Genomic DNA, 25,485 nt, shown 5'->3' with positions numbered 1-25,485 from the left:
TACACATACAACGAACTTTCTGAAGACAAAAAAAAAATAATAAAAAAAAATCACTTATGTCATTCTCCACCTCTTTCTTTTCCTGTCGTGATTGCTTGAGACAGAAGTACAGAAAAATAAAAATATATGGCTGTCCATTTTTCTTCATGCTTATTTCCTAAGAGTACTAATTTTCATCTAACATGACATCATATTGGATCCACAATTATGTTACTATATAAATCTTTAATCTAAGAGTCTGCCACCAGGATGCGTATTTGGACTGCAAAAAGCTTTTCTTAATTTCCTTCAAACAGGATTTCACTAAAAACAAAACAAAACCCCACACAAACACAACCCCGAAAACCTCCACACTCTTAAAATATACTCCAATACTGTTGTTCTGCAACAGGCATCCAGAAGTAAATAGATTATGGTTCCTTTAATAAGCACATTGAACAAAAATAATTCTTCACTTATGAAATGGAGGTTGCTTTATTTTCAATAAAATTTCCCCTTACAGACAGATATTCAGCAGCGGCAGACCAAAGTTGCATTTGGAAGCATCAAGCATTTTACTTCCCTGGTCAAATGGCTAAAGCTTACGGGTCAGCATATCCTGTTCTACTTCTATTTGAGGACACAGAATTACACCAGACTTCTCGCTTGCCACCTTTGTTTTCAGAGTGGCAACAAATCCCTCTGCACTGTCACACCTCTCCTCTTCAGAGTACTTCACTTCATGCAATGATGATAACTAAGCTACGGAGAAAAAAAAAAAATAACACCAGAAAAAAAGAAAAAAAAGATTCTGACCTGCAGCTGTGCAACGGAAGACATGCCGTTACTTGCCAGTATTACCAGCAGTTCTGCAGAAGTAACTTTCAGGCCGTTCCCCATTTTGGGCAGGGTGGCCTTCAGAGACATGGTTACATTCATCCAACAATTTCTGGTTTATTGTACAGTTCAAGGTTATCTGACATCCACAATTTGTTCTCTATTGACTAAACAGTCACAAGCAAACAATCTGGTACAATTTTAATGCTATATACATAGAAACTTGGTGTTCCCAACAAACGCCGATATCACTTATGATGCAGAATTGAGCCTTCTGCATCATATCTGTTACAGGATCTTTTTATTTATTGCAGCAAATCAATAATTGCAGAATCAAGAATATTCCACTGAGCACTGTGTGTTACAAACATCTAACCACACTATACGTATATTAACATCAAGTGGAAGTTTGCAATATACTATTAAAGACTGAAAGTAGTATTATTTTTTCATTGAAGTTGAATGACTGAAACACACCCTTCCATTATAACTTGCAGTCTCAGTAGTGCCTATTCCTACTCTTTGTTTTCTTTTTTTTTTATGTTAAACACTGTATAACATGCTACATTAAGAATCTCAGAAAAAAAGAATAGCCACCACGAAATTAAAATAATTAAAAACTAAAGAAAAGTAGGTGTTTGAATAAATGGGAAGATTCTCTTCTACAATACAATCAATAAGAGAACAAAAACAAAGGGAACAGAAAAATAAAGCGTCCTTTAAATGGCTTAATTAATCCTGCACAGTTGAATAGCCATACACAATAGCAACTAGGTAATGTTTGACACAATACTGTAAAACCTTGCATAGCTGTTTATATGACCATCTTCATGGCATCTTACATGAGTTGCTTGTGTTTCACAGGTGCATCATCTTTCAAGATCTGGTTCCTGCTTCCCCCAGCTGGGGCAGCTGCTATTCACTGGGAAGCGCAGTTCGAGTTCGGCACCAAAGCTGCCTCTGGTGCAGCTGGTTTCAGTCGATGCAGAAGGGGACAGCAGGCGAACGAACGTGAGAGTGTTCCCAGGTTCAGGTCAAGCACAGACTACCAGAAATGTCACTTAGTACTCGTTAGTAAGACAACACGTTGTCCTGTATCTTTGAGGTGCAACCATTTTTACTCAAATCTTTCTCAAAGTATGTTTATACAGCAAACATCTTCACGCAGAATTACAAGGAAAAAAAGCCAACATCTTTTTAGTCTGGAAAAAAGACGGCTGAGAGGGGATCTTATCAACACTTATAAATATACTTAAATGGTGGGTGTCAGGAGGATGGGGCCAGGCTCTTCTCAGTGGTGCCCGGGGACAGGACAAGGGGTAACGGGCACAAACTTGACCATGGGAAGTTCCATCTCAACACGAGGAGGAACTTCTTTACCCTGAGGGTGGCAGAGCCCTGGCACAGGCTGCCCAGAGAGGTGGGGGAGTCTCCGTCTCCGGAGACATTCCAACCCCGCCTGGACGCGTTCCTGTGCCACCTGCTCTGGGTGACCCTGCTCTGGCAGGGGGTTGGACTGGGTCATCTCCAGAGGTCCCTTCCAACCCCCGCCATTCTGTGATTCCTTCCCCATTTTTTCCACTTCCGCTTCCCACTTTTTCTTCCTTTTCACAGCACCCACAACATGTTAACTACTCCCTTGCTTTGTTATTGTTTCCCTTGTCTTCTTTCTTGGACACAACCAGTTTTGATTTCTATGATTCTAATAAGCCCACTTCATGTGATGAGTAATGCTCCTCACCTCTTCTACACATTTAGTCATTCTGGCCCCAGGCAACTTAAGCCTATTTTTATATTTATGCTTAGTTAAACGTTACTTAAAGTGGACTGCAATGGAACAGTGTTCACTCACATCAAGTATCACAGGAATGCAGTTAATCACATATGTCCACCACGACCGAAGTGGGCTTGAATTTTTTTCCAGCAATTTATCTTTCATTTGCTAAAAGCACTGTTTCTGCCCAAGGACAGCCCCCTACCTCCGTTACTATTGCCTGGGTTTTTCCTACATCCCTTCCCATAGTAGCAGCTTCTTTCCTTCACCATTTAACTAGCATTGCCACCAGGCTCTCAGTTTTGTACACATGCCTAATCTTCCCCATGGAAGTTTCAACTCGATGCGCCATCGTTAGGTTTTACTCCATTTCTGCCATTGCCATTGATGCTTTGGTAAGTGAGAACAATCCCTCCTAAAAATTTAGGAAAACACTATTAGCATTTTTTCAAGACAATCAGCCATGCTCTTTGCCTCATCAATTCAGGGATAACTTAAATAGAGCGGCAGTGAATGAATCACAGAGTTGGAAAAGTCAACCAGAAATCACAATAGATGGTAACCTACAGAAAGCATGTTGGCTGCATCCTGCTGCTACCATCAGTGAATCTTCTCAGAAACTCAGCGTTGGTAAGCTTGAATGCCTATCAGAATATTTCAAAAGTCAACGGCAAGCTACAGTCTGGCGAGCACAGACACTTCAAATTCATCTACAGTGACACAAAATGGAGAGAACGGAGTTCACGATCTAATCACAATCATCAGCATTTTCCCTGCTTTCTCAGTGCTTGCATCTTACTCCGCTTGCTTTAATGATTTTTCATTTTTATAACTGCTCTTTACAAGAGGATCAATTTTAAAAAGAGACTGCAGCAAAAACGCTGAATGACTTCTTGGGTTTATGAAGGGTCTGTTTACTCTACAGGCTGTGTGCATTTGCTCAAACTAGTCACTGCTTGAGCAAACAAGAGCATGGTGGTGGCAGCACGGAACTCAGTGAACGTGACGGATCAAGTATTGGTCCCATTTCTCTAGAAGGGTTGACAGCTTGCGCTGAGCATCACCGCGGCCACGATTACACCACCAGCAGCTCAGAGCTGGCCGAGGTGGATCTACATACCCTGCAGTCACAGCCTGCCTTCATCCCCTTGGCAAAGGGGATTTAATACATCTAAGCTTATATAATGCATCTGTCAAACATGTCGGTATTCATGCACGCTTTCACCACTCCTTTGATTTCATCAGTCCGTCCTAGCTCATTAACTGGTAAGCTAAACATTCAACAGAAGGTATTTTAAGCAGACGCACAGAGGAGGCTCCTCCAGCAGAGCCACCTGTTCCCCTTCCATGTATTTTAAAGCAAGTCCCCAAAAACTGTCAAGTCGCTTCATTCTTCTTGACCAAAGCAACATCTAAAATATGAATGAGTCTTGGTATTTACGCAGGAATGCTTCTGCCAAGCTTCTCCACACTACCACATCTCAGCATTCGTAGGATATAACCACAAATCCAGAACAGATTAAACTACTTCACGTGGCAATTACACTTGACAGTGAGGTTTTCAGAGCATCTTGCCTTGCATGAAAAACAGAACTTAAACAGAGGATATCGTCTGTTTCAGTAAACCATCAGAAATGTGCTGTTCTGATCAAATAACAATATCAATATTTCAGACTGGCAGACATTTAGGGTGAGAATCCGACACAGACTTCACTATACAGCAGACCACTTACACAACTTATCACTCTGAACACTAGTATAAATGTTTTCTTAAAATGTAAACATTTGCTAAACCCGGACAACAAACTCAGTAATGATTGTCTTTCAAGATAATTTAATTGCTGACTCATTTTCAGTAGGAGGGAAAAAAAAATAATCCCTTTGACTCCTTATAATATGTTTATCACTTCGCCTACAGATTTATTAAAGGCTGTCCTCTTTTGGGAAAAAAAAGTGAATAAAGTATGACTCAGCTCTCAGGAAAAAAACCAAAACCAACCCTACTGCATTGTTCTCTTTGATGAAGTAATTTAATATATAAACCAAAACCATTCAATTAATTCAAAAATTCCCCCAGATACCACTAGTCTAAGATCTCATGCTGTCGTGCCATTTGTCGTAGGGACAACAATGAGGTGTAGCTCAGAGCATTCAGGCTACAGACCACCCCTAACGCTCTGCTTCCCCATTTCTGAGCAGAACACATTAATGATGATCTAACACACTTAAAAATTCAAAGGAAGGTACAAAAAGTGAAATATTCAATTGGAGAGACAAGCACATAGCTAGACCAAGAAAACAATGCAGAGAAAAACAAAAAGAAGTCACTGTTTGTGAAATTTGTATAGGAAATGGCTTCTCTAATTTACCATTACTACAGGGATGAGGAGACCACCATTTATAGCACATCACCATCTTTGCACTTTTTCAAAAGCTGACACAATCAGTAATAGCATGCAAACTCACTTCCATGCGTGCAGCTATCAGACAGCACTACTGTCTTTTTACAGGTACCAGAAAAGCTTCAGAAATAGCAGCAATTCATACGTAACCCAAGAGTTATGAATGTGGGCAAGCACCACAAAAGGGAGTTAACACCAGATTTCTTGCCCTCTGTGGCTCCCTTCTGACATTATTTGGCCACCCAAATTGGTAGACAGAGAATAAACTGAAAAAGAGAACAGGTAAAGACTTACTTTCAAGAAAGAATGACTTAAAAGTGTCATTGCCAGAGAAGCAGGTTACAGGCATGAAAACACAGTGCCTTAGAATAACCACTTAAAGGATATAAATCTTAATAAATGGCCTGGAAAATCTGTTTGCCAGATGTATTTATGGAGACACTGTGGTGATAAATACAGTAGGACAAATAATAAAAGATGATTAACAACTTTATTTGATAAGGAACAGGATACAGTTCCTACAATTTGGAGTAAGGTTTCTACAGCAATTGAATAGTTTCCCTGAGAACAACAGACTACTACTCCCCCAAGCCTCTAAAATCTGTTTCTTGCCAGAAAGCACTGCTATCACTCTATATATTCATATTTTTTGCTACCACTTGTCAACCAAATTAATTCTGGAACAGCTAAAAAGGAAGAAAATCCTCCTCCAGCATGAAGTTTTCAAAATTTTTTTAAATATGCCTGAGGTATAAGCAATATAGAAGATGAAGACTTTACAAAGCCTGCAGTTACGATCATTTTAAATCAACTTAAGTACTGGTGGTCACCTGAAAGGGTAACGCAGCACTTCCACCTCGCTCTGACCACACGTGCCTTTTATCCCCACCATGCTATGAGAGCCTTTGAGGCTGTACAGTGATGGGATCAGAGAAGTGAGACAGCAAAAGCTGGGGGGTGAGGGGGAGTGTGTGAAGCCAGGTCCCTGATCACGCTCATCACTTGGCTGAGTGTGTACCAGAACTGACACAAACATGACAGTGACGGTGTAGACTCATCTAAGCTGTGAAAAGAGAGACTGAGCTATAGCCTCGTTCACTGATATTACTACTGTGTGGTCTCCATCCCTTCCTTTATGCCATCTCTAATGCTCATCAGGTCTTTCACTAAATCAATTAAACTCATTAATCCAGCAGCAAGTAGTTCTCGGCTGGATGACTGAGATGAACTGGCTCATCAACAGGTCCAACGCACAGAGCTAGGACAAAGGAAATAATGGGAACACAGCTGTGGGAGCAGGAAGAAGAGAGCAGAATCCCTCCTTTCTGCAGCAGCAACCTTCTAGACTGGCTCAGCTGCAACATGAAACCACAGCCTATGGGTACAGTTTGATAATCAGTTTAAACCTAAGTGCAGCACGCTGCTTGCCAAAAGAAATAGCCCGGCCTTCCTTCTGTCCCGCACTCTCCCTTGTGGCAGCTGAGATCAGTGTAGTCATGCAGCAGAACTTACTTTTTAAGACTTGATGACTGTCATTTGTAAGTGATAAATGACCTTCCTCAAATCCTGATTTCCATTCAGGCTCTCCAGGGGAAGCTTACAAACATAATCTGTATCAGAAAGCAAATTCCAAAGCTCAGCTTTCCCATGAGTGTTTGTCTACATACCGGTTTTGAACAAATGCAACTGAAAGGATGTCTCCAGTATACATGCATTTAGACTGGTACGATATCTAGAGCTGTAGATAAAAATACGTCAGAAAAAAGTATACTTGTGTTCCAGAATAAGGTTAGGCTCACATTTACTCTTACTTGAAAGCAAATATGCTAGTACAAAACTGCAGTTAGATCAGACCCTGTAAGGTGCCATTACAACCCTTCCTGATGTGTCATCAGGTAAATGTTAGCCTCAGCGCCTCAAATGAATGCAACCTTTGCAACATCAGGAGTTTCTACACCATTTAGAGATTTAGCATCTTTATCTCCGGTTCCATCTAAAACTCAAACAGAAGGTGTGAAGACCAGACAGACAGCTATAATATGTTCACAGCTAGAAGTGTCAGTCACGCACAGAAACCAGAGTTTGGCTAATGGCTTTCCCATTAGATTAGCACACATCTCTAGATACCACACAAGGATATAAACAGACGTTGCAAGCTGACAATTAAGAAAACCCTAGTTGAAACCCATCTTTAAAAGAAAATTTAAAAGATGTTGCATATGACATAAAGATGCCAGCTTGCCAGATGATTTGAACTAACAGAGCCAAATTTATGCTTCATATTTCACCAAAATAAACCAAGTAACACCAAGCTAAATTCTATCACAGTGATTTTGGCACAGACTACTGTCAATGCAAGATGAATGTCCTAATTCCCGTGTCTGAAGCCAACAGGAGTCTAACATGAACTTCAGCAGGCCTTAAGAAAGACAATTTTCTTAAAGGGTACCAGACATGAAAATTTATAGTGGATGTTTGACATAATTATTGCTTGAGCCATAACTTCTAGCACTCATCTGTGTTTCCTCCTATGTAGATTAAGCCAGTGACCCTGAAAATACAGATGTAAGGATTGTTTTATGGTCTGTGGTTGTACCCAAGCTACTGTCTGCAAATTACTGTATCTTTTTTTTTTTAAAAGCGACCAATCACAGCGCTAGTCTGATCATTTTGCGTAGCACAGATTAAAATATAACGCAAAAATTACTTATGTTAGGGAGTATTTTAATGGTAACCACCCGTGCAAACAGAAGGTTACCCTGACAAGGCAGGGGTGTGGTGGGTAAACAGTTACACATGGAAGCACTTGGACAAAAAAAGGTGAGAGCGCACTCTTCTTTCGCTTTGCATATTTCTCTCTTTTGTTGCCATTTAAATACCACTTCAAGTAGTGCAATTATCTGTAAGTTAAAAACATGTATGGACTAAAGATGCAATAAAAACCATACAGTCCATTCAGGTCACTTTCTTAAAGGCATGGACAACACTGCTACAATCAACAAAGCTGGTCTGGTTTGAGCCTCAGTTAATCCTGGTCTCTTACCTACAGGCTGTTCCCTCTGCAGCACCGCACGGTTAATGCTTCTGTTGTCTTTCAATTATTGATTCTGATTCACTTTGCCGTGTATAACTTCTACCTGTTATTGCATTTTTGCTCCATAGATTTACTAAAAAACACTTTCAGCAACCACAAAATGTAGCAAGAAGATAAATATTAATAAAAAAAATCCCACCTGAATTTAAATTTCTTCTCTTGGTGTGACTCACCACAGTAAGACAAGGCTCTTCTGCTTATTAGGTAACTAAATCGGGCTGCTTTTTTTAAGATCTTGGTTATTTTTCAGTTCTTAACACTGCCACACAAGACAAGACAGGGCTCTTAACTGCACACGGAACAAAACGAGCAAATCGCAGCAGTGCGGGTTTCCTACCCCACTCCCTACTGATACCAACTTTCAGAAATGCTCTGATTGCCAAAATGTGGAACTCTTATATTCTTCTGCCTCTCAAGAGGCATAAATTAACTTCCAGCGATTAATTTTCACAATCTGTCAGGCACATAACTGCTTTGGTTTACAAATAAAGATACTGAGGCATAAAGAATTAGATGTCAGCCAACCTCACGATAAATAGGTGAGTAACTGAAGTCCATTGCCTGCGGAATACTATAACCTGTTCTGAGAAAACTCAGAACCTGAAGATGTATAAGGCAGGGTTGAAGAGCAGACGAGTACTTGCTCTACATCAAGAGTAAAGCAGGAGATCTTCCCTTTTTAGTAAAAGAAACTAGAGAGATCTTAAATAAAAGATATTAAAAAAAAAAAACCAGCAAACAAGCTAAGATTCAACATAGCTAGGGAGCAATGTTGTTTGGAAAAGAAAAGACATTTTTCACAGAGGAAGTTTATATGGTCATGCAATTTTCTGTAGAAGAAGAGTGGAGGCCTGGAGGAAGCTGAGAGCGAGGGTGTGCTAATTACAAAGCGGAGCAAGCAAAGACGGAGCAGCCAAAACAAGGGCAAGGTACGTGGGACACCCACAGACTGGAGGTTGCAAAAGGCCTGCGATAGGGAGAGCAATATTTAAAGCACATGAGGCGACGGCTGGGAAGGCGGAGTGAGGAAACCAGAGGACTGGCTGAAGAGTGGTAGTTGTCCAAGAGAAGGTCAAATGACTTGCTGTTTGACGGTAGAGGAAAAAAATCTGTGACCAAAGGTCAAGTAAGGCCAGGTTTCTGCCACTTAACTGTGTGGAAGCAGAAACTGCCAGGAAAGATGGAAACAGATGTGAAGGGTGATTCAAAAGCTTTTATTTTTCCTCTCTGTTGTATCTGGAGGAGTCCGGCCAGGGAAGATAAGCACAGGATGGGGACAGGAAGGAGAAAAGAAGCACCACAGGTCAGCTGAACGCCAAGAGGAGTCATGGCTGGCAGAGGCAGACATGAATGGAAATAAATAAATAAATAAAACACAGCAATTCTTCATTACATTAACAGTCATGCTGCAGTTCTGCATTCTTCAGGTACTATAGGCACCGCTAATAAAGCAACAGGATGACCCAGAAGCTCTCTCAAGCACCAGATGTATTTCAGTAGAGCTAAAAAGCAATTCTCTTCTTTCTGAAAGACACAGAAATACTAAGGGTATGCTACTTACTTGTTCTGCCTATGCCAATTTATATAAAGATATCAAGTGATTTAAGTTTTTCCAGAGATAATTCATCATCATGCTTAACTGACTATACCATGACTAAAATTACACAATGCTTACACTATTTATAGAATAACTTGCAGAGGCTAGTACCACTAACTCAGACACCACTAAATCAGATACTAAAAACAATTCTGCAAGTAAAGACTACGAACCACTCAGAAGTACTAGACCTTTGGAGTGAAAGACGTTCTTCTTCTTAAACACACAACCAATGGCATTTATAGCTAGGTGGGGGTAGTTGTTTGGTTGGGGTTTTTTTCAACCTTGCTGTCAGAGACTGCTTAGAAGTCTGCTTAGTAAGTGCTGCTTATCAATGTTATCAGTTCTTATCTTGGAAGACTTCAGTCAGAGTAAAGCCATAACCTTATGCTTTTTTTTTTTTAAACTATATATTTTTATTTCAAAAAATACTAAATACAATAAAATACCTAAGTATAATGTAGAAAACTTCACATCTTAGATGTATTTTTTAATAAAGCGCCCGGAGTGAAAACCCAGGAAGTCTGCCATTCAGCCATCACACGTTAGGAAGCCTATGGGATTTGGTCCACTCCCTCGCTGAGAGACATCGTTTGTTTTAGCTTCTTAGAAGTTTTAAAACAAAATTCGTTCTTCAGTCACTTTCAAGGGAGCACACACAAACTAGTTCCACAGAGGGAATCTGCTCCATCCACAAAGGGCTATGGGAAAGCAACTACACACCGTGAGGTATCAGGCCAGGAAGGGAAGAAAACTGGGGGGCCATCTTCTCTGTGATGATGGCGAAGTGGCCAACAAGCAATACCAATGGGCAAAGAACTTATATTTTCTGGTGTTCAAAACGCAAGAGAGTGTCAGTCCACGTGTTAAAAGTATATTCATTGTGCCTTCAGGCAATTCGACAGCTAATTATAAAGAGCAGGGTCAGAGTATTTTTCAAAATTAAGAAAGAGATTTGGGACTTGGCTTCAACAGGAAAACAGACACCCTGAACATGCATATTTCCACTATGGAGCAAACTGACCTGCTGAGCGGATCAAAGCTTCCGTAGAAGTTCTAAAAGGTGGAAACATGTACATTCAACGTGCCTGTTCTGCTTTTGAAGCCAAGTCCCAGAGTTGCCCATTGAATTGACATGGAAAAACACGCAGCTTTAAAAAAAAAAAAAAAAGGTGTGTGAATGTTTATGTTTTTTAATAAAAAATATATTGCTTTAATAATATTAATAAGTATTCAATAACATAATAAAACTAAGACAAAGCAAAATGAAAGCGAGGGAAGAAATTTTTTGGTTCTTGGAAAGTACCAACAATTTTGAAGTTACTCCCCAAGAGAGAAGAGTTTAATATTTGACAGTTACATCAACAACACAGAACTGAACTTCAGCACCCAAAATAGTCCCCTACCAACCACACCTAGCTTTTGAGATGAGTAATAGCATCTTTAGATACTTCAAGTTAATTTAAATGTGATACCTATACGGAAAATAACTAGAAACGTAAGAGCATCTAAGGCTTAGGTTTTGTTACTTAATTTTCTACATGACATCCCAGACCCCTCCACTAGCCACGCTCAGCCTCTGGGATACGTGAAAAGTACGGTGACAGCAAGTCTCAGCTCTCGTCAGGATCCTGTATTATTGCCACAGGGAAACAATGCAGCTCATGGTGCTGCTAGTGGCATTAAAATCGATATGGCAACATCCTCTAATCTTCTATATACAGCTGAGCAGCTCTCTCCACTGAGAGCTGCTGTTATCTCCGACCACAAAAAAAGAGACACCATTTTTACTGGCCTAAGCACAAGGTTAAGAACAAGTTACTCCAATACTGTACAAATTCTTTCGGCTGGCAAATTCTTATTAAAATATTTGACAGACTGTGCCACTAACAGTTTGCTTTATCACAAAATAGTATCAATGGATATACTATTTATCAGTCCAACTGTATTAATGGTTTAATTTTACTAGTGCAGTAAGAAGAGTTTAATAATTTGCATGTCATTGTAATTAATTTTTTAGTCTTGAAGAATTAGTGTTTTATGTAAGTGCAGTCTCTCCATTGAAGCTTTTTCCAGATACAAGAAAGGGAACAATACTAGAGCCTGACCATTCTGATGATAGTGAAAAACTCTGCCAAACTATTTTGTTTGGTAACCCTTTATTTTATTTTCAGAGATGGCAAACATCCAGATCTGAATTAAACCCAGGGAGGATGAGAGTACACCACCTTCAAAAATAAAAATATTTTAAAAATTAGGCATTACTATCCCAGTCCCACAATCTAGACAACACACATTAAAATCTCAAAAAAAACAGCACTTTGACCAGATCAGCAAGAAGCACACACCTACTTGCACCCCAGGTTGACATCATTGGCTAACAGTTCACAGCACGGTGCACAAAGCTACACCAGCAGCCAAAGGACTCTGCACTCAGCCTTTCTGTGATTCTTATCATATGGAAACTCTATTACCCCACACAAAAGAATTAGAGGGTTATTAACTTCTATACTAAGCCAAAGTACAAAAACGGTGTAGAATCTGATGTCCATTCTTTTCCTATTTCTTTGTGCTATTCCTTCCCCTCTTCTTGGGCACATTTTCATTTCAGTATAGGCACCAGGATAGAATATACATTCTTTATTCTATTCTTCTCATGTTGTTTCATATATGTTATTTCTACTACAGTGGAAATAGTAGTTCTTTTATACTTGCACAAGTAAAGAATCCGTAAGGTATTTATAATCAATATAAGTAATTATAAAAAGCCATCATTTTTCCTTAGGGGAACATGCTAATCCAGTTCTATTTCGTCACATGTAATCTTAAATCAGAGGTTACGCTACTCCTTTAAGCAATAAATTCAGTGCAGACAACTAAAAATATTAAATTATTCCTTTCTTCAATATTTTCTCCACATTAGAATAGAACAGAGGAGTTTCAAGGCACATTTTTGGCAAGTTACTTAAAAATAAAATCAACACACATGAGAACAATAGCATAGTAATCAAAGTGGATTAAAAACCCCAAACTGGTCCTATTCCTGCCAAAGGAGGATGGGGGAGAGGAGCCATTTTAGAGTTTCTAATTCTTTAGTGCGAGTAGACAGCAACCACTTTCAGAATCCAGCCAACTTGCAGCCAGTTCCCCGCCGCCACGTGCCTTATTTACAGCATCCTCATCTTCCCACAGCTAGAAAGCATGAGAGAGCAATCCATACCTCCTACAAGAAAGACTTCATCAACCTATCAAATTACTGAATTTTACTTGCTCCTTTTGGCCTTCTTTTTAAACAACAAAAAAAATAAAATCTATCCAACTTGTAACTTCTAATATACTACTAACATACAACTACCTTTCCTGGTCAAGGGGCAGCAAACATTGTACAATGCACAGATCCACTGCACACCTGCTGCCAGATAGTCTGCAAGAGCCTAGAAGAAAAATTGTTGGAAGTTGTTCTGTAGCTCTCAGAAGAAAAGGCTAAAGAACAATAAACAATGGTTATTCACCAGAAAGTACACAAGAGCAACCCATACCAACATCGATCTTACAAGCATGACAGCAAGTAAATTCACCTTCCCCTTAGTGCTCTAGAAGGACAAGCATGCAATCATTGACCTTAATGTAGGAAAAAAACCCACAATCTAAGCATCTTCATCATTAAAACTTCGAAAAAGTAGACTGAAATACTGAAATCCCTGAGGATGAGCACTTTCTCATGTAAATCCATGAAAAAAAAAAACAACACACAATTCCCTAGATACGCATAATTAAGAATACATCATTGCCCTTTTCTAACAGAGTGCTTTCCCAGGGAAACTCATCTGTTTTTTAAAAAAAAAAAACAAACCAAAAAAAACCAAAAAAAACCACACAAACCAAAAAAACAAGAGCTCTGGCACAGTCCCATGTCTGGGTAAGCACCTGTCCTTCAAAATTCTGCACTTCTCTCTAGTCCTCCTACTTCTACATTATGACCAGCCTCAACTTAAATTTCTTGCTCTCTCACCCCTTCCCACACACCCCACACGTCCACCTTCCAAGCCATGCATTACCTACAGTTTTTCAGATATGCGTACAGTTCTGTAACCTATTCCAAGGGTAAAAAATACTTCCTTGTCTGTAATGCCTCCCCAACCAGAAACAAATAACCTTTCCATAACAAAAACCTTCAGAGAAAGCTTATCTTCCTCCTGCACAGGTAAGCACCATCCCGACAGAAGAGCTGTCATTTTCTTTGTCTTTTCCAGCACAGGAATGAACTGTCTCTGCCGAGCATCCTGACCTCAACCTCTCCAAGTGCCTTCTCACAGCCTTACATCGCCTGCCGTGGCCAAAGTCCTGCCCAGACGAGAAATGTCTACCTGGATAGAAGCATCGCCACCCTTTTCCTCCCTTTCCCAGGGCGGGGAGGCCTCGTCCCACCCCAGCCCCGGCCCAGAGCCCCTTTCCCGGCAGCAGCGCGTCCTCTGAAGCATTATCCTCCCTATGCGCGCCGGGGAGCCGCCCTTGCTCCACATTAAGCACATTTACAGACTAATAACCACCTGCGATGCCCCCTCCGTCCTCGCAAGGCCTGGCCGACCCACCTCTCCCAGCCATGCTCCCCCCACCGGGGCGATCACCGCCCGCTCGCCCTCCCCTCACACCGCTGCCTCCCGGCCCCACAGGCCTTTCGGCGGGTCTCCCCTTCCTGTACGCCCCCGCCGCTGTCCCACGCACACCCTGTCCCCGGCCGAGCGCACCTCCCCGCCGCTGTCACCACCCACCGCCGCGGCCCGGCAAGGCCGCCTCGCCCAGGCCGCTGCCCCCCCGCCCCCCGGCCGGCGCGGCTCCGCAGGCGAGCCCGGGGCTGGGCAGGCCCCGGCCGCCCGGCTGCGCCGAGCGAGGCCGCCTCCCCCTTTACCGTCCGTCGCGGGGCTCGGGCCGGGCTGGGCCATGGCTTCGGCGGGCGGGCGGCGCCGCCGCGGCCTCCTCCGCCTCCAGCCGCGGCGTCGGAGCGGGAACCGCTACGCCAGGGGGCCCCGGCGAGAGACGGGAGCTGCCGGCCTGGGCCTCCGCCTCCTCCGCCTCATCCTGACAGCGGCCGCCGCCGGCGGGAGGTGGAGGAGGAGGAGGAGGAGGAGGAGGAGCGCCGCGCAGGCGCCCACGGTGAGACCACGGGACCGGCTGCCGCCACCGGGGCTGGGAGGGCCGGCGGCGGCGGCGGGGGCAGGGTGGCTTCTCCCGCGGCGGCCGGCCCCATGCTGAGGTGCTTTGTCACCCAACGGCCGGGAGGGGAGACAGAGCCGGCCCCGGCGGGGGCCTGGCCGAAGCCTCCGCCCGTGACGGGAAGGGCCGGGATGGCGGATGGCGCCCCGCGTTCGCCCCGCGTTCGCCCCGCGTTCGCCCGGCGGCCCGGCCGTGGTCCGAGCCGCCGCCTGCCCAATCCGCCCGGCCCGGCCCCAGGGCCCCGGCCGGGCTGCCTGGCCGCAGAGACATCCCTGGGTCTGCGCTCAGTCAGGCTAGCCTAAAACTGTAGCATTTATTAGTATTTATTATTCAGGGAATTGGTTAAAGTGACACCAACAGAATGCTATTGTGCTGTGTAATCCAGGGAGGGAAGCGGGTGTGACCGGGATGGGGTTGGAAGGAGCCTGTCCCCGGGATCCCTTTCCCACTGACAGCCAGGATTTCATGGTGCGTAGGTCTGTTTTGATGGAGGAGGTTACTAATCCTTCCACCTAATGGGGAGATCATGCCTAAACTCCAGGTTTTTAACAATAAAAAAGCTGATTTACTTCCTTTGGGTGCATGTAAAATCACAGAAAGCCACGTTGGAGTGGGTGGTAAGATACCAAGGCCTGTAAAGGGCAGGATCTGTTACAGCTTGCCTTTCTTAGAGATTGCATACCCTAAAACCCAGTAGTTTTTAAATTGGGCCTCACAGGACTTCGCCCTTCCCCTCACTTGTTGCCACAGTTTATCAGGCCTTGCTATCAAAATAGGTGGTATGGCAAGACATGGGGGTTTGCATTTCATATTAAATTCTTGCTCAGTTAAACCAAATACAAACTTGAAAGAGGGAGTCTTTGAAAATTAATCCTTTACATTTTGCGTATTTTGATCAGGTGAGGTAAATCTTTCAGTCTTTGCTGTTGTAAAAAGCAGGTTTAAACTAAAGACTTAACTTTTCAGTGTGAGCAACTTAAGTCATGTAGAACTTTCTCTTCATAGGTATTTGGAGAACCCAGAGCTGCAGATTGCTCATAGAATTGCTGGCTTAGTGACAAAATGATCAAAGGACTAATTATCTGTCACTTGAGGTACTTCTCCAAATTTCTGAGCTCCTGCTTAGGCTTTTTTAGAAGTAGCTGTATATTAGAAGCATTCAACACATAAATCCTTTTGAAAATCTAGTCCTAACTGTGGGAACTGAGCTCTTGAAACTCTGTCCTCATGTGTGTTCATATGGGTACCCCAAACCATCTGTATTAGCAGCTACTTTCCTCTTGTTCATGTCAAGGCAAAACTCCCACACGTTTTGATCGGTCCGGGGTCAAACCCTTACGCATCACTCCTGCTGCAAACAGAAAGTAAGATAATAAACTTGATCTCTGTCGTACCTACAAGCGCTTATGAAGGGATGAATATCAGATCCCTTCCATCACTTCCCATTGCCAAAATATTGACTATTGGAATTGCAACATTTCAAAATCTGCACCAGAACTCCTGAGCTTGCATATTAAATGGGTTTTATACAGTAGTTTGAAGAATAGGAAAACTCTCAAGGGGCTAGTACTTTTTTTTTCTTTCTTGTTCTCCAATCTAAAGATGTACTAGCTTTATAGGTATGGTTCTTACTTAATCTTTCCTTCTTTTTCTGGACAGTAATTGAACTTGACAGAGACAAAGGCTTATGTAGTATCTAGTCACAGTGTCTTGGAACCTGGAACAATTGGGTAACTTCCTCTGCGCCTCCCAAAATGTTCTATTTCATTCTAATCACTTGTAGTTCTTATAGCCTTGATCTCAAAGGATTTTCCGACGTGACTCAGCTAAACTTTAGAAGAGGTACGCAAAGTTTAACAGCGGTTTGCAGTCATAGGAACAGGTATATTGCAGTGGCAGAGCCAGCAGAGACCGAAAGTCCTGAATTCCAATCCTCATGCTGTAAATGTTGGACAAGCACAGTATTATTGAGTCAGTGAGACATGGGTCTGATCTGGGGAGCTGCAGGTGGGCAGAGACTATTTCTGGCATAAACTTCTCCAGAAATAATAACACTCCTAGAATCCCATGCATTTTTATCAAATATATTTGGCCTTAAAAGTCTATCATGGGCGTGTTTAGCATCAGTACCACAAGCAGCAGACACAAGTTAGTGGAAGATGCATCTTCCTGGAGAATGTGTGTCATGTTAGTACAAGCTGGAGGAGTAGCTGTCACCTTGCACTCTGCCTGAAATTTAATCTTGCAGGCTTACTGAAAAAGATAAGTTTGCAGCTTTTATTTAACAGTAACATCCAGTGACAAGCAGTGAGTGTGTATACTTGGTGGTTGTCTGGAGACCAGGAGTAAACTGAGGGGAACTGTGGTTGGTTGGTTGCAAAGACCATAGTGAAGTAATTTACATAACACATCTAGGAGAGAGGTATTCTCTTTTTGCCTGAGAAAAATAAAACAAGTAGCAAAAGAGCTAATTAAATCTGTTTTCCTAATAGATCTGTCTTGTGGTTGACTGACTTCAGTGCTTATGAATACTCCAAGTTCCAAATGAAAATTTTCCTGACTTTTTTTTTTTTGAGCATGTAGAAAGATTTTTCTCGTTCTGTGTCTTTGCTTTTTCTTTTTTTTTCTTTAATTGGGGCACTTTAACCTTAACTGAAGCATCTGTTTTCATTAGGCTTTGAAGACTGTAATGATCACAGTCTTTATCTGTGAAACTAGTCCCAGGTCCTAAGTCTGGTTGAGTCACCCTGGCTATGTCCCAACTCCCTGTCAGGACAAGACCGAATTACCTACATTGTAGTACCACTTGCAGCAAAGTACACAGCGCTGGGGGAAGTCACTGCACTCTCCAGCAAGTCCCTTCATGTCAATGATCAGAGGGCCAGGGCTGTGGTCAGACCGATGAAGAGCGTGATCACAAAAGCTTTGTATTCATAGGAAGTGAGGCTAATAAAATGCAGTGCTAATTCCCTTAGTTTTGAATGGTACAAGATACTATTGTTTTATATGACAGCTAAGCCAATTCTACAAAAAACAGAGTCTTTAAAGAGATAAACTAAAGTTCTGGACTTGCAAGGCCAAGTCTACATCTGGTGTGAATTCAGTGGGAACAGGCTGATGTGTGGGAAACGAGAAGCTGGCCTGTAGCACAGAATCAAAATGGAGATCAAAACCACCCTCTGAAGTGTGCTGTTTCACATTTATGCTGCTTTACTGGCCCACTGGCCACAAAGAAGTTTGATTCCGTTGTGCGCTGTATGGTAGGAGTATGCAGTGAATTACAGCCCTGCTCCCCAGTGTAGTTCATGTCATAAACCACCCACAGTTTAATTCAGTTCATCCAAAAAAGCTGAGTAACAAGGTAGATTTGGGAAGCAGCTTTGTGGGTTGCCAAGACTAAGACTCCACTGCACTGGTAGGGGATGAAAATTGCAGAACTGAGGACCCGCCTGAGCAAGAAGAACTAATTTCAAGAGCAACAGCCCACCTGTCCCAGATGACTCTACCTGTCGGTGTTACACAGTGAAGATTTTGGTAACGGACTCCTTCACTGGACAAACCATGAAATTGTCTTTAGATGAATGCAACAAGAATGGTTTGAATGTGGAGAGCAAACATATGACCAGAAAAAATTCTGTGTTCTTAACTCCAGGTGAAGCCCAGGGAAACAGAAGTTGCACAGATCTTTAAGGAGGGACTCAGCTGCTTGCGAAGCAAGCCTTGGGTTCATTCAAAAGGCAAGTAACAGATTTGTTCTTCTAGCAAAAGAGAAGGGGAGAACCAGAATTTATTGCTTGCACTTTATATAATTGTAGGTTTGCCAGAGTTTGTCTACTGTTTTTCTCACTTTTTTATTTGTTTAAAACAAAAAAGCGTTCAGAGTTTCCTAATGTTTAAGCATTTATTTTCCTTTTGTTGAGATTGATGGGTCATTAACATTAAGTATTAGTTCTGCAGATATGAGTGTTTGTAGGCTTTGGTCCTTTCATTTTAATGCAAAGCTTTTGGAGAAAATTTACATTCATCTAAGTATTACCATAAAGAGGTTGGTTAAAAATCCCAAACCAGTCATGCTCTTTGCTTCAAAAGTTATTCTGGAATGCAAGGAATTCAGTCTGGAACAATTACATTATTTGCAATGGTAACTTCTTAGCGAACCCTGGAATAGTTTATGTGGTTAAAAACCTTTTCAAGAGCAATTGAAAAATTATGTTATCCCATCTATTGTTTAAAGGATTCCATGTGGTACAGTTCTTTGAATATATGGGAAGCAAATGAAGCCAAAAATGAAAATTTGGCAGGCAAAAATCGAAGTGCTTGCATTGGCCCTAAATGTAGATATATGCACATTAATGATCTCATTTGAAAGATGTCTATATTAAGATTTGAAAGCTCTCTGCGTTCCCAAGGGGCAAGCTCATTGAATGTTGTGATGTACCATGAAACTAAACAATTTTTCTTACTGAAAATAACCAAGGAATCAGAAACTCATTCTGTATGCATAACAAAGGACACATTAAGAGCATAGTCTTTTGGGTAACCTTGCTCAGCAATACTTCATTAGAACTGTCATTGCAGGGAGGCACAAAACCGACACTGCTTTGTACTTACACACTCCTTCGTTGGAAGATGTAAAAATATGCCATAATCCATTCAGACTCACTATACCTGTATTAACAAAGTTATCTGCATCTGTCTACAGACACACAGAGAAGGGTGCAAAGGGGTTCAGCAAATATTCTGACAAACCTTCCCATAATGGTGTAAAGTGCCCTATAGCCTGCTCTGCCTTTGTGTTAGGGGTAGCTGTTGCAGGGAAGCAGAGGGAGCGGAGTGTAAGATTGTGCTTAGCCATGCGGTGTTTAGCCTTAGCCCAGATCTGCTTCCATCAGCGATTTACGTAGAGATGCTGGCCTTTGTATTGCAGTAGTTGAAGTGTGGATGCACACAGCCCTCCTGCCAGCTCTGTTATTGTAGCAGGATTTTATAATTGAGGAGAGCGGGCACCAGCAAGGCCCATGTCAGTCACCGCACATTCATCAGACCTCATCCAGCAAAGCCCAACTTGATCCAGCAGCAGGGGCAACAAGAGTAATGGGACCCCAGAGACAGCTCCCTTGTTTTTGACTCTGTTCATGAGATTATACTTTTCTTTAAAAAACTTGAAATAACAATAGGGAGTTCTGCTTTATTGCGGCTGTTTTGCACGTAAGTATTGCATGTAGTATTTTTTCAAAACAGCAGACCACATTAGCAGTAGCATCTCATGCATTCAACTTTCTAATCTTGAGAAGACCAGTTCATTAACATCAATAAGGTGAGTCATGTCAGATCTGCAGGATTGGGCCTTTTATCTCATTTTCTTCCTCTGAGGCATAAGCAGATCAGATATCCCATAAATTCTAATTATTGCAATGCCCACTTGCCAAGAGGAGGAGGGAGTGTTGCGAGTACTGTAAAATTCATTGTCCCGTGTGTGTTGTCTTAAATGGTATAGCCAAAAGATTTCCATGTTAAGGCTTCAACAGCTTTATTAATCCAACTGTTAACTCCCAGTATGTCCCTTTCAGAAATGTCTTTGGAGATACTTAGAAGAACGTGATAGAAGACTGAGCAGTCTTTGTGTAAACAATGGACCAGGCAGCTGAAGAGATGCCATAGGATTTCAGAGGATCACCAAATCTTTGCAAATCCTTCATCTGAACAAGCCCACCCTTCTGTACAGTTTAATCCAGGTAGGATTGGTCGAAGCTCCAAAAGCGTAGACTCCTGGTGTGACTCTTCAGTCATTCCCGAGCCTTTTCTGGGGCTCTGCCTATGCCTGTATGCCCAGGGGTGGACCAACCCAAGTACTTGTTGATACCAGTTTAAATCCCACGTCTTAGGTCGGTGGGTAGACCCAGCTAGTCCAACTGTTTGTTATCAATGCCATCCCATCCTTATGAATCCTTTTATTCCCTGTTTTCCCTGATTTCTCCTAGGTGTTACAGTGGTCTCTCTATTTGCCTCTTTATTTCACTGGAGTGCCTTTTTCAGACCTGTGGCCTTTAGATGCAGACACACAAAATATTTTCTACTTCTGTAGCACCTTTCAGTGCAGAAAGAGCCTTTTAGTAGAGCCAGATGAGGAGAAATTATTTCAGATTTACAGGCTGGGAAGACCCAGAGAGATAGCCTGATTTGCCTGGGGATACACAAAAGACAGCAATAGGGGGGAAAACCTGAACGTGTATCTCCTATCTCCCTATAGCTTTTTTTGCTATAAAGTATATTTCCTTTGCTTATTCATCACGCCTTTAAAAATATCAAAAAGTTTCTGACCTTCTTCGAAAAATAGCTTAAGACAAACATCTATTGTAAAATGAATATTTCTTTGTAGGTAAAAAGATCAAATGAACTCATTTTCTATAGAATCTCAGTTTGATTCTCTCAAAAATGTTTGCTGCTGAGATATGCCTTCCTGCCTTACTCTTTCACCATTCGTGCAGCATTAAGAAGCTCCCTTCTCCTCTGAGACCACAGGAGGTTTCACATTATGTTGTTAACCTCCTTCGGATCATCTCCTCCATGCACAATCCGAGTTACATTTACATGCAGCCATAATGTCATTCAGCCCACTTTATGCCACTTGCATCTCTTTTGTTGCTATGGGGAACGTTGATAAGGAACCAATTAGCAAATGAAGTATTTGAGGAGGAATGTGAAAGCCACTACTGGGTGTATTTGTGTGTAATAGGCAGTGACATTTTATTTGGCATTTGTCCTTACCTACCTGACCTTCTTCCACTGCAGCTTCAGCTACATTCCGTGTAGTCAAAACATGCTCTTCCCACAGGACTTGGAGGCTTAGACATGTAACCGGATCTGACCCTGGGGAATTTTTGCAATTCTCATGAGAAGGGGAGCTTCCTTGCTTTGAAAGTGCCTTTGCTGGCATGAAAATGCAAAGAGCACCATCCAGTGTCTAATCAGAGTAAATACAGAGAAACTCAATGGCATTGATACAAAGGCATCTCTGCACATCTCATAGTCAAGCTACACCTGGTGGGGCTCATGATGATCTAGAGGCTACACCCAGTAACAGAAGGAACTTGTAAGGGAAGACTGGCAAAGTTGTCAACCTTTCAGGAAGACGTGAGACAACCTGGAAGATCGTGTCTTTTAAAGAATAGCTGTATTCTGTGTTGGAATTATTGATGATTGACGGAGCAAAAGACACAAGCAGGAGGAAGTGGAGGGGGCAATAGGTGGGGCTGGTCAAGAAAAGTATGCAAACTAAGTCCATGAAGGGAAGGAACTATGGCAGAGAGAGAAAACTGGACCAGATGCTTATTCTGTGATCCTTCCCCTTTGCAGAGCAGAATCAGCAAAAACAGGCTAGGACGTTGCACTGGCAGCTGAGAAAATAAGGGAGAAGTGACTTCAGCTGCCACTGCCCAGTCTCAATGGCTTGTATTGCTTGACAAATGTAGGTAGTCCTGGATTTCAAGAAGGAAAATTATTTGGAAAAAGGTTTTGCACAGAAGTGTGCAGTAAGTAGTAATTCTTATTACCTATGGCTACAGGCTTTTGTGGGCTAGAGAGAAGGAACTAATAGGAGAACAAGGAATCCATAAGGCTAAAAATGGGCACAGGAAAAATTAATATTATCTGCAAAGAAGTGATACCCAAATAGATGTCCAAGAAAAAGCATGCAACTTTTCCATGGACTAAGTAGTTGTGCAACAATCTATTGAAACTCTAGGTAAACAAGGAAACGGGAATGTTTGGTGTATTAGGAACGTGATCTTTGTTAATCAAATATGCTGAGTGCTCCACTTCAGCACAATGTTTGTAGTAACATATCACTAATATATCCTCCCTAAAATCAGACTTTGGACTGGCATAAGTTAGAAATGCCACATCAAATGTAATCAAAGACAGCTCCTCTGTTGTGTTCAGTGTTCCCAGTAACAGCTTAGCATGTGTTTGCTCTTACTCTGTATATTGGACTTGCAGAGCAGAACTCGCTTCTTTGATTAATATTAAGCCGTTTGTTTGTGCCTGTGGCAGAAGTGCCCAGATGGAGCAGTTTGAATACTGAAAACAGGAGAAGCATTTAATGTTCTATGGACCTCTGTTAAAGTTGTCTGAATAGAACATCTGGTATCAAATCTTTGGATAAATCAGTTTCTGCAAATATTTGGACCTGCTCTGGGTCTGTGCTTTGTTCCAGCTTTACATTCCCTCTCTTGCTTCCCTGTTTCTAGAGCCAATAGAGGATGGTTTATTGCCTGGTGCAAGCCATTAAAGTCCTTTTGTTGGGGCTTGGCAATTAGTTGAGCAGAAAGAGTATAAAAATCACTTTGGCATCTGTGGGGTTGAAATGGCAACACTGACTTAAGATCTCCCTGAAAAGCTTTTTATCTGTCCACAAGGTGATGGAGAAAGAAGAAAGAGTGGTTATCCAGAGACTTCGGGAAGATATTGCCTGATGTGTCTGCAGAGGGTAACCCTGTTGGAGAGTTTTTGTCTGTGTAAAACGTCTCTGCCCCTCATAGGGACCTAGTGTGGATTTATCCATGCAAGACCTCCCTGCCAGGGGAAATGAACGGTATCCCACTGCTCAGCACTGACAGATCCCATGCCAGTCCTGCTTTATGTGAAAGAAAACATCCTGCAGAGTTGAAGAGTGAGGAGGGAAATGGGAGCTGTTGTCATGTTGTATGACTGATACCATACAACAGAACGAAGTGCCTGTACTTAAAGAGATCCACAGCCACAGCCTTCCAAATCACATGCCACTGCTGGGCACAGTGCGGAAGGGCAGGCTCACAGGTTTTTCACTTCAATAACTGAGACAGCAGAGGCGAATCAAGGGCCGATGCATATGGACTACCTAATTTAGAGGTGTTTGAGATTAACTCCTTTCACTTTAGGAAGTGTTTCAGCTAGGACAGGCTGAGCACACAGAGCTCCCATTACCTTTCCTGGGACTTAGGACACTTGGCTCCGTTGCTGGGCAAATTTTCAGATTAATGGTGTTGCAAATCGCCCAAATTTACCTGTGCAGAGGCTCCGACTCCTGGAGGCATGAAAGAGCATCATATGGGAATTTCTAAGTTGCATTCAGAATATTGTGAAGCAACTGTGAGTTATATTCCTTTAAGATGTCTTGCTATGTTTAAAAGGCTGATTTTCTTTTCTTTTGTCTTGTTTTCAGGCTTGATACATCAAGCAAACTTCAGTGGAGTTATTCTTGCCTCACACCAATGGTAAGAGGAAAGAGGAGCAACTTATTCATGTTTAATGTTATTTTGTGCCAGATGTTTTGCTGGTAGAAATCCATAGCTCCACAGGCACCAATTTCTTCAGCATCTGGAATGTCTGGCCCAATTTCTTTCTCCATTCTGGACGGTCTGTGAAGGAAACCGCTTTATTTTGCAATATTGAATATTCATGCTGGGAAGTTACAAGCAAAAACAAAATAATGAGAGACAGGGTCTCTAATAAGCTTCCTGTCACGTGAGGCTTTGGTTCCGTTGAAGCAGATGTGGTTACTGACTTGTTTCCAAAATGTTTGTTGAGTGGTGATTAGATTCTGTCATACTGATGTTATCTCTCTGTGATCTCATTCAATACAAGTAGTTCTGCAAACAGTGAAATCTTTTTTCCTATGGATTTATATCTTGGATTCTGTTTCGGCATGGATTCTCTGATGTTTAATGGGGATTGAATTCATTTTAGCCTGTTTCTTCAATGAGGGATGAATAATCTGACTTCTTTACTTGGCCATCTACTTTCATAAAGCTTGCAGGAATTAAATATCTCAGGTATGTCAAATTTGAGTGGGAATTATGAACCAGTTCCAAAATTATTTGGGGCCAACTCATGTAAACAAACATGAACGCAAGTCTTATTTTCTTATAAAAGCAAAAGGTAAGAAGCAATTTTTTAACATTTTGTCCTTGTATATTACCTGCTTGATTCTATTCTGTTTATTTGTGATCAGTCATGTAAGATATGATTTATTTGTAAAGTTGCATGAAATACGGGAATTATTTTGCCACACTGAATGTGTATTAAAACATGATTAATTTATACTTGTTATGGGCTGCACAAGAGATTACATTCTTTGTTTATTGTCCTTGCTTGAGCATGGGAAAGAGGTGACATGCATTTTACCTGACATGTTTGCACAGGCAAGTGCAGAGAAAGAATAAATTGCTTTTCCTTTAGAATTAGACCTCACCGGTTCTGATTTGGAAAGGAAGAAAAGAAACCTGGAATTGAAAATGACTTTTTGGGTTGCTAAATCCAGTCTTCTGCTTCTGCAGTGAGTCAGGGTCCCTCTTTTTCGTAAACAGATTGTGCTATTCAAAAATATGCTGTTTCTTCCTTATCTCTCCTATCCTCCCAGTTTCCTACTTTATTTCAGCATTTGCTCCATAATTTCCTTCTTTTGATAGGAAGAAACCTTCTAATAGCCATGGTCAGTTTATGCACATTTGTTCTTGTTCCAGGAATATCCCTTAGGTTGGTTCGTTCTTTTCTACCATTCAGTTCTAACTAAACTGAGATGGTGCACGTGCTCCGCTGTGTAAAGTCC

General features: G+C 41.9%; 1 protein-coding gene across 3 annotated transcripts in view; it reads right to left on the bottom strand.

The window, feature by feature from the left end:
- RABEP1 (rabaptin, RAB GTPase binding effector protein 1) overlaps positions 1–14,731 on the bottom strand; it is a 49,220-nt gene extending 34,489 nt beyond the window's left edge. For all 3 annotated transcript variants that reach the window (XM_054209258.1, XM_054209259.1, XM_054209260.1), the window contains exon 1: positions 14,593–14,731. In XM_054209258.1, the coding sequence (XP_054065233.1) occupies positions 14,593–14,626 (34 nt within the window). In that variant the 5' untranslated portion in view covers positions 14,627–14,731. The remainder of the gene's footprint in view (positions 1–14,592) is intronic.
- Between the last annotated feature and the right edge of the window lie 10,754 nt (positions 14,732–25,485).

Source organism: Rissa tridactyla, chromosome 7 (genome assembly GCF_028500815.1).
Source record: "Rissa tridactyla isolate bRisTri1 chromosome 7, bRisTri1.patW.cur.20221130, whole genome shotgun sequence".
Taxonomy (NCBI): Eukaryota; Metazoa; Chordata; class Aves; order Charadriiformes; family Laridae; genus Rissa; species Rissa tridactyla.
Note: the sequence above shows the minus strand (reverse complement) of the source record. Positions and strands in the feature narration are given on the sequence as shown.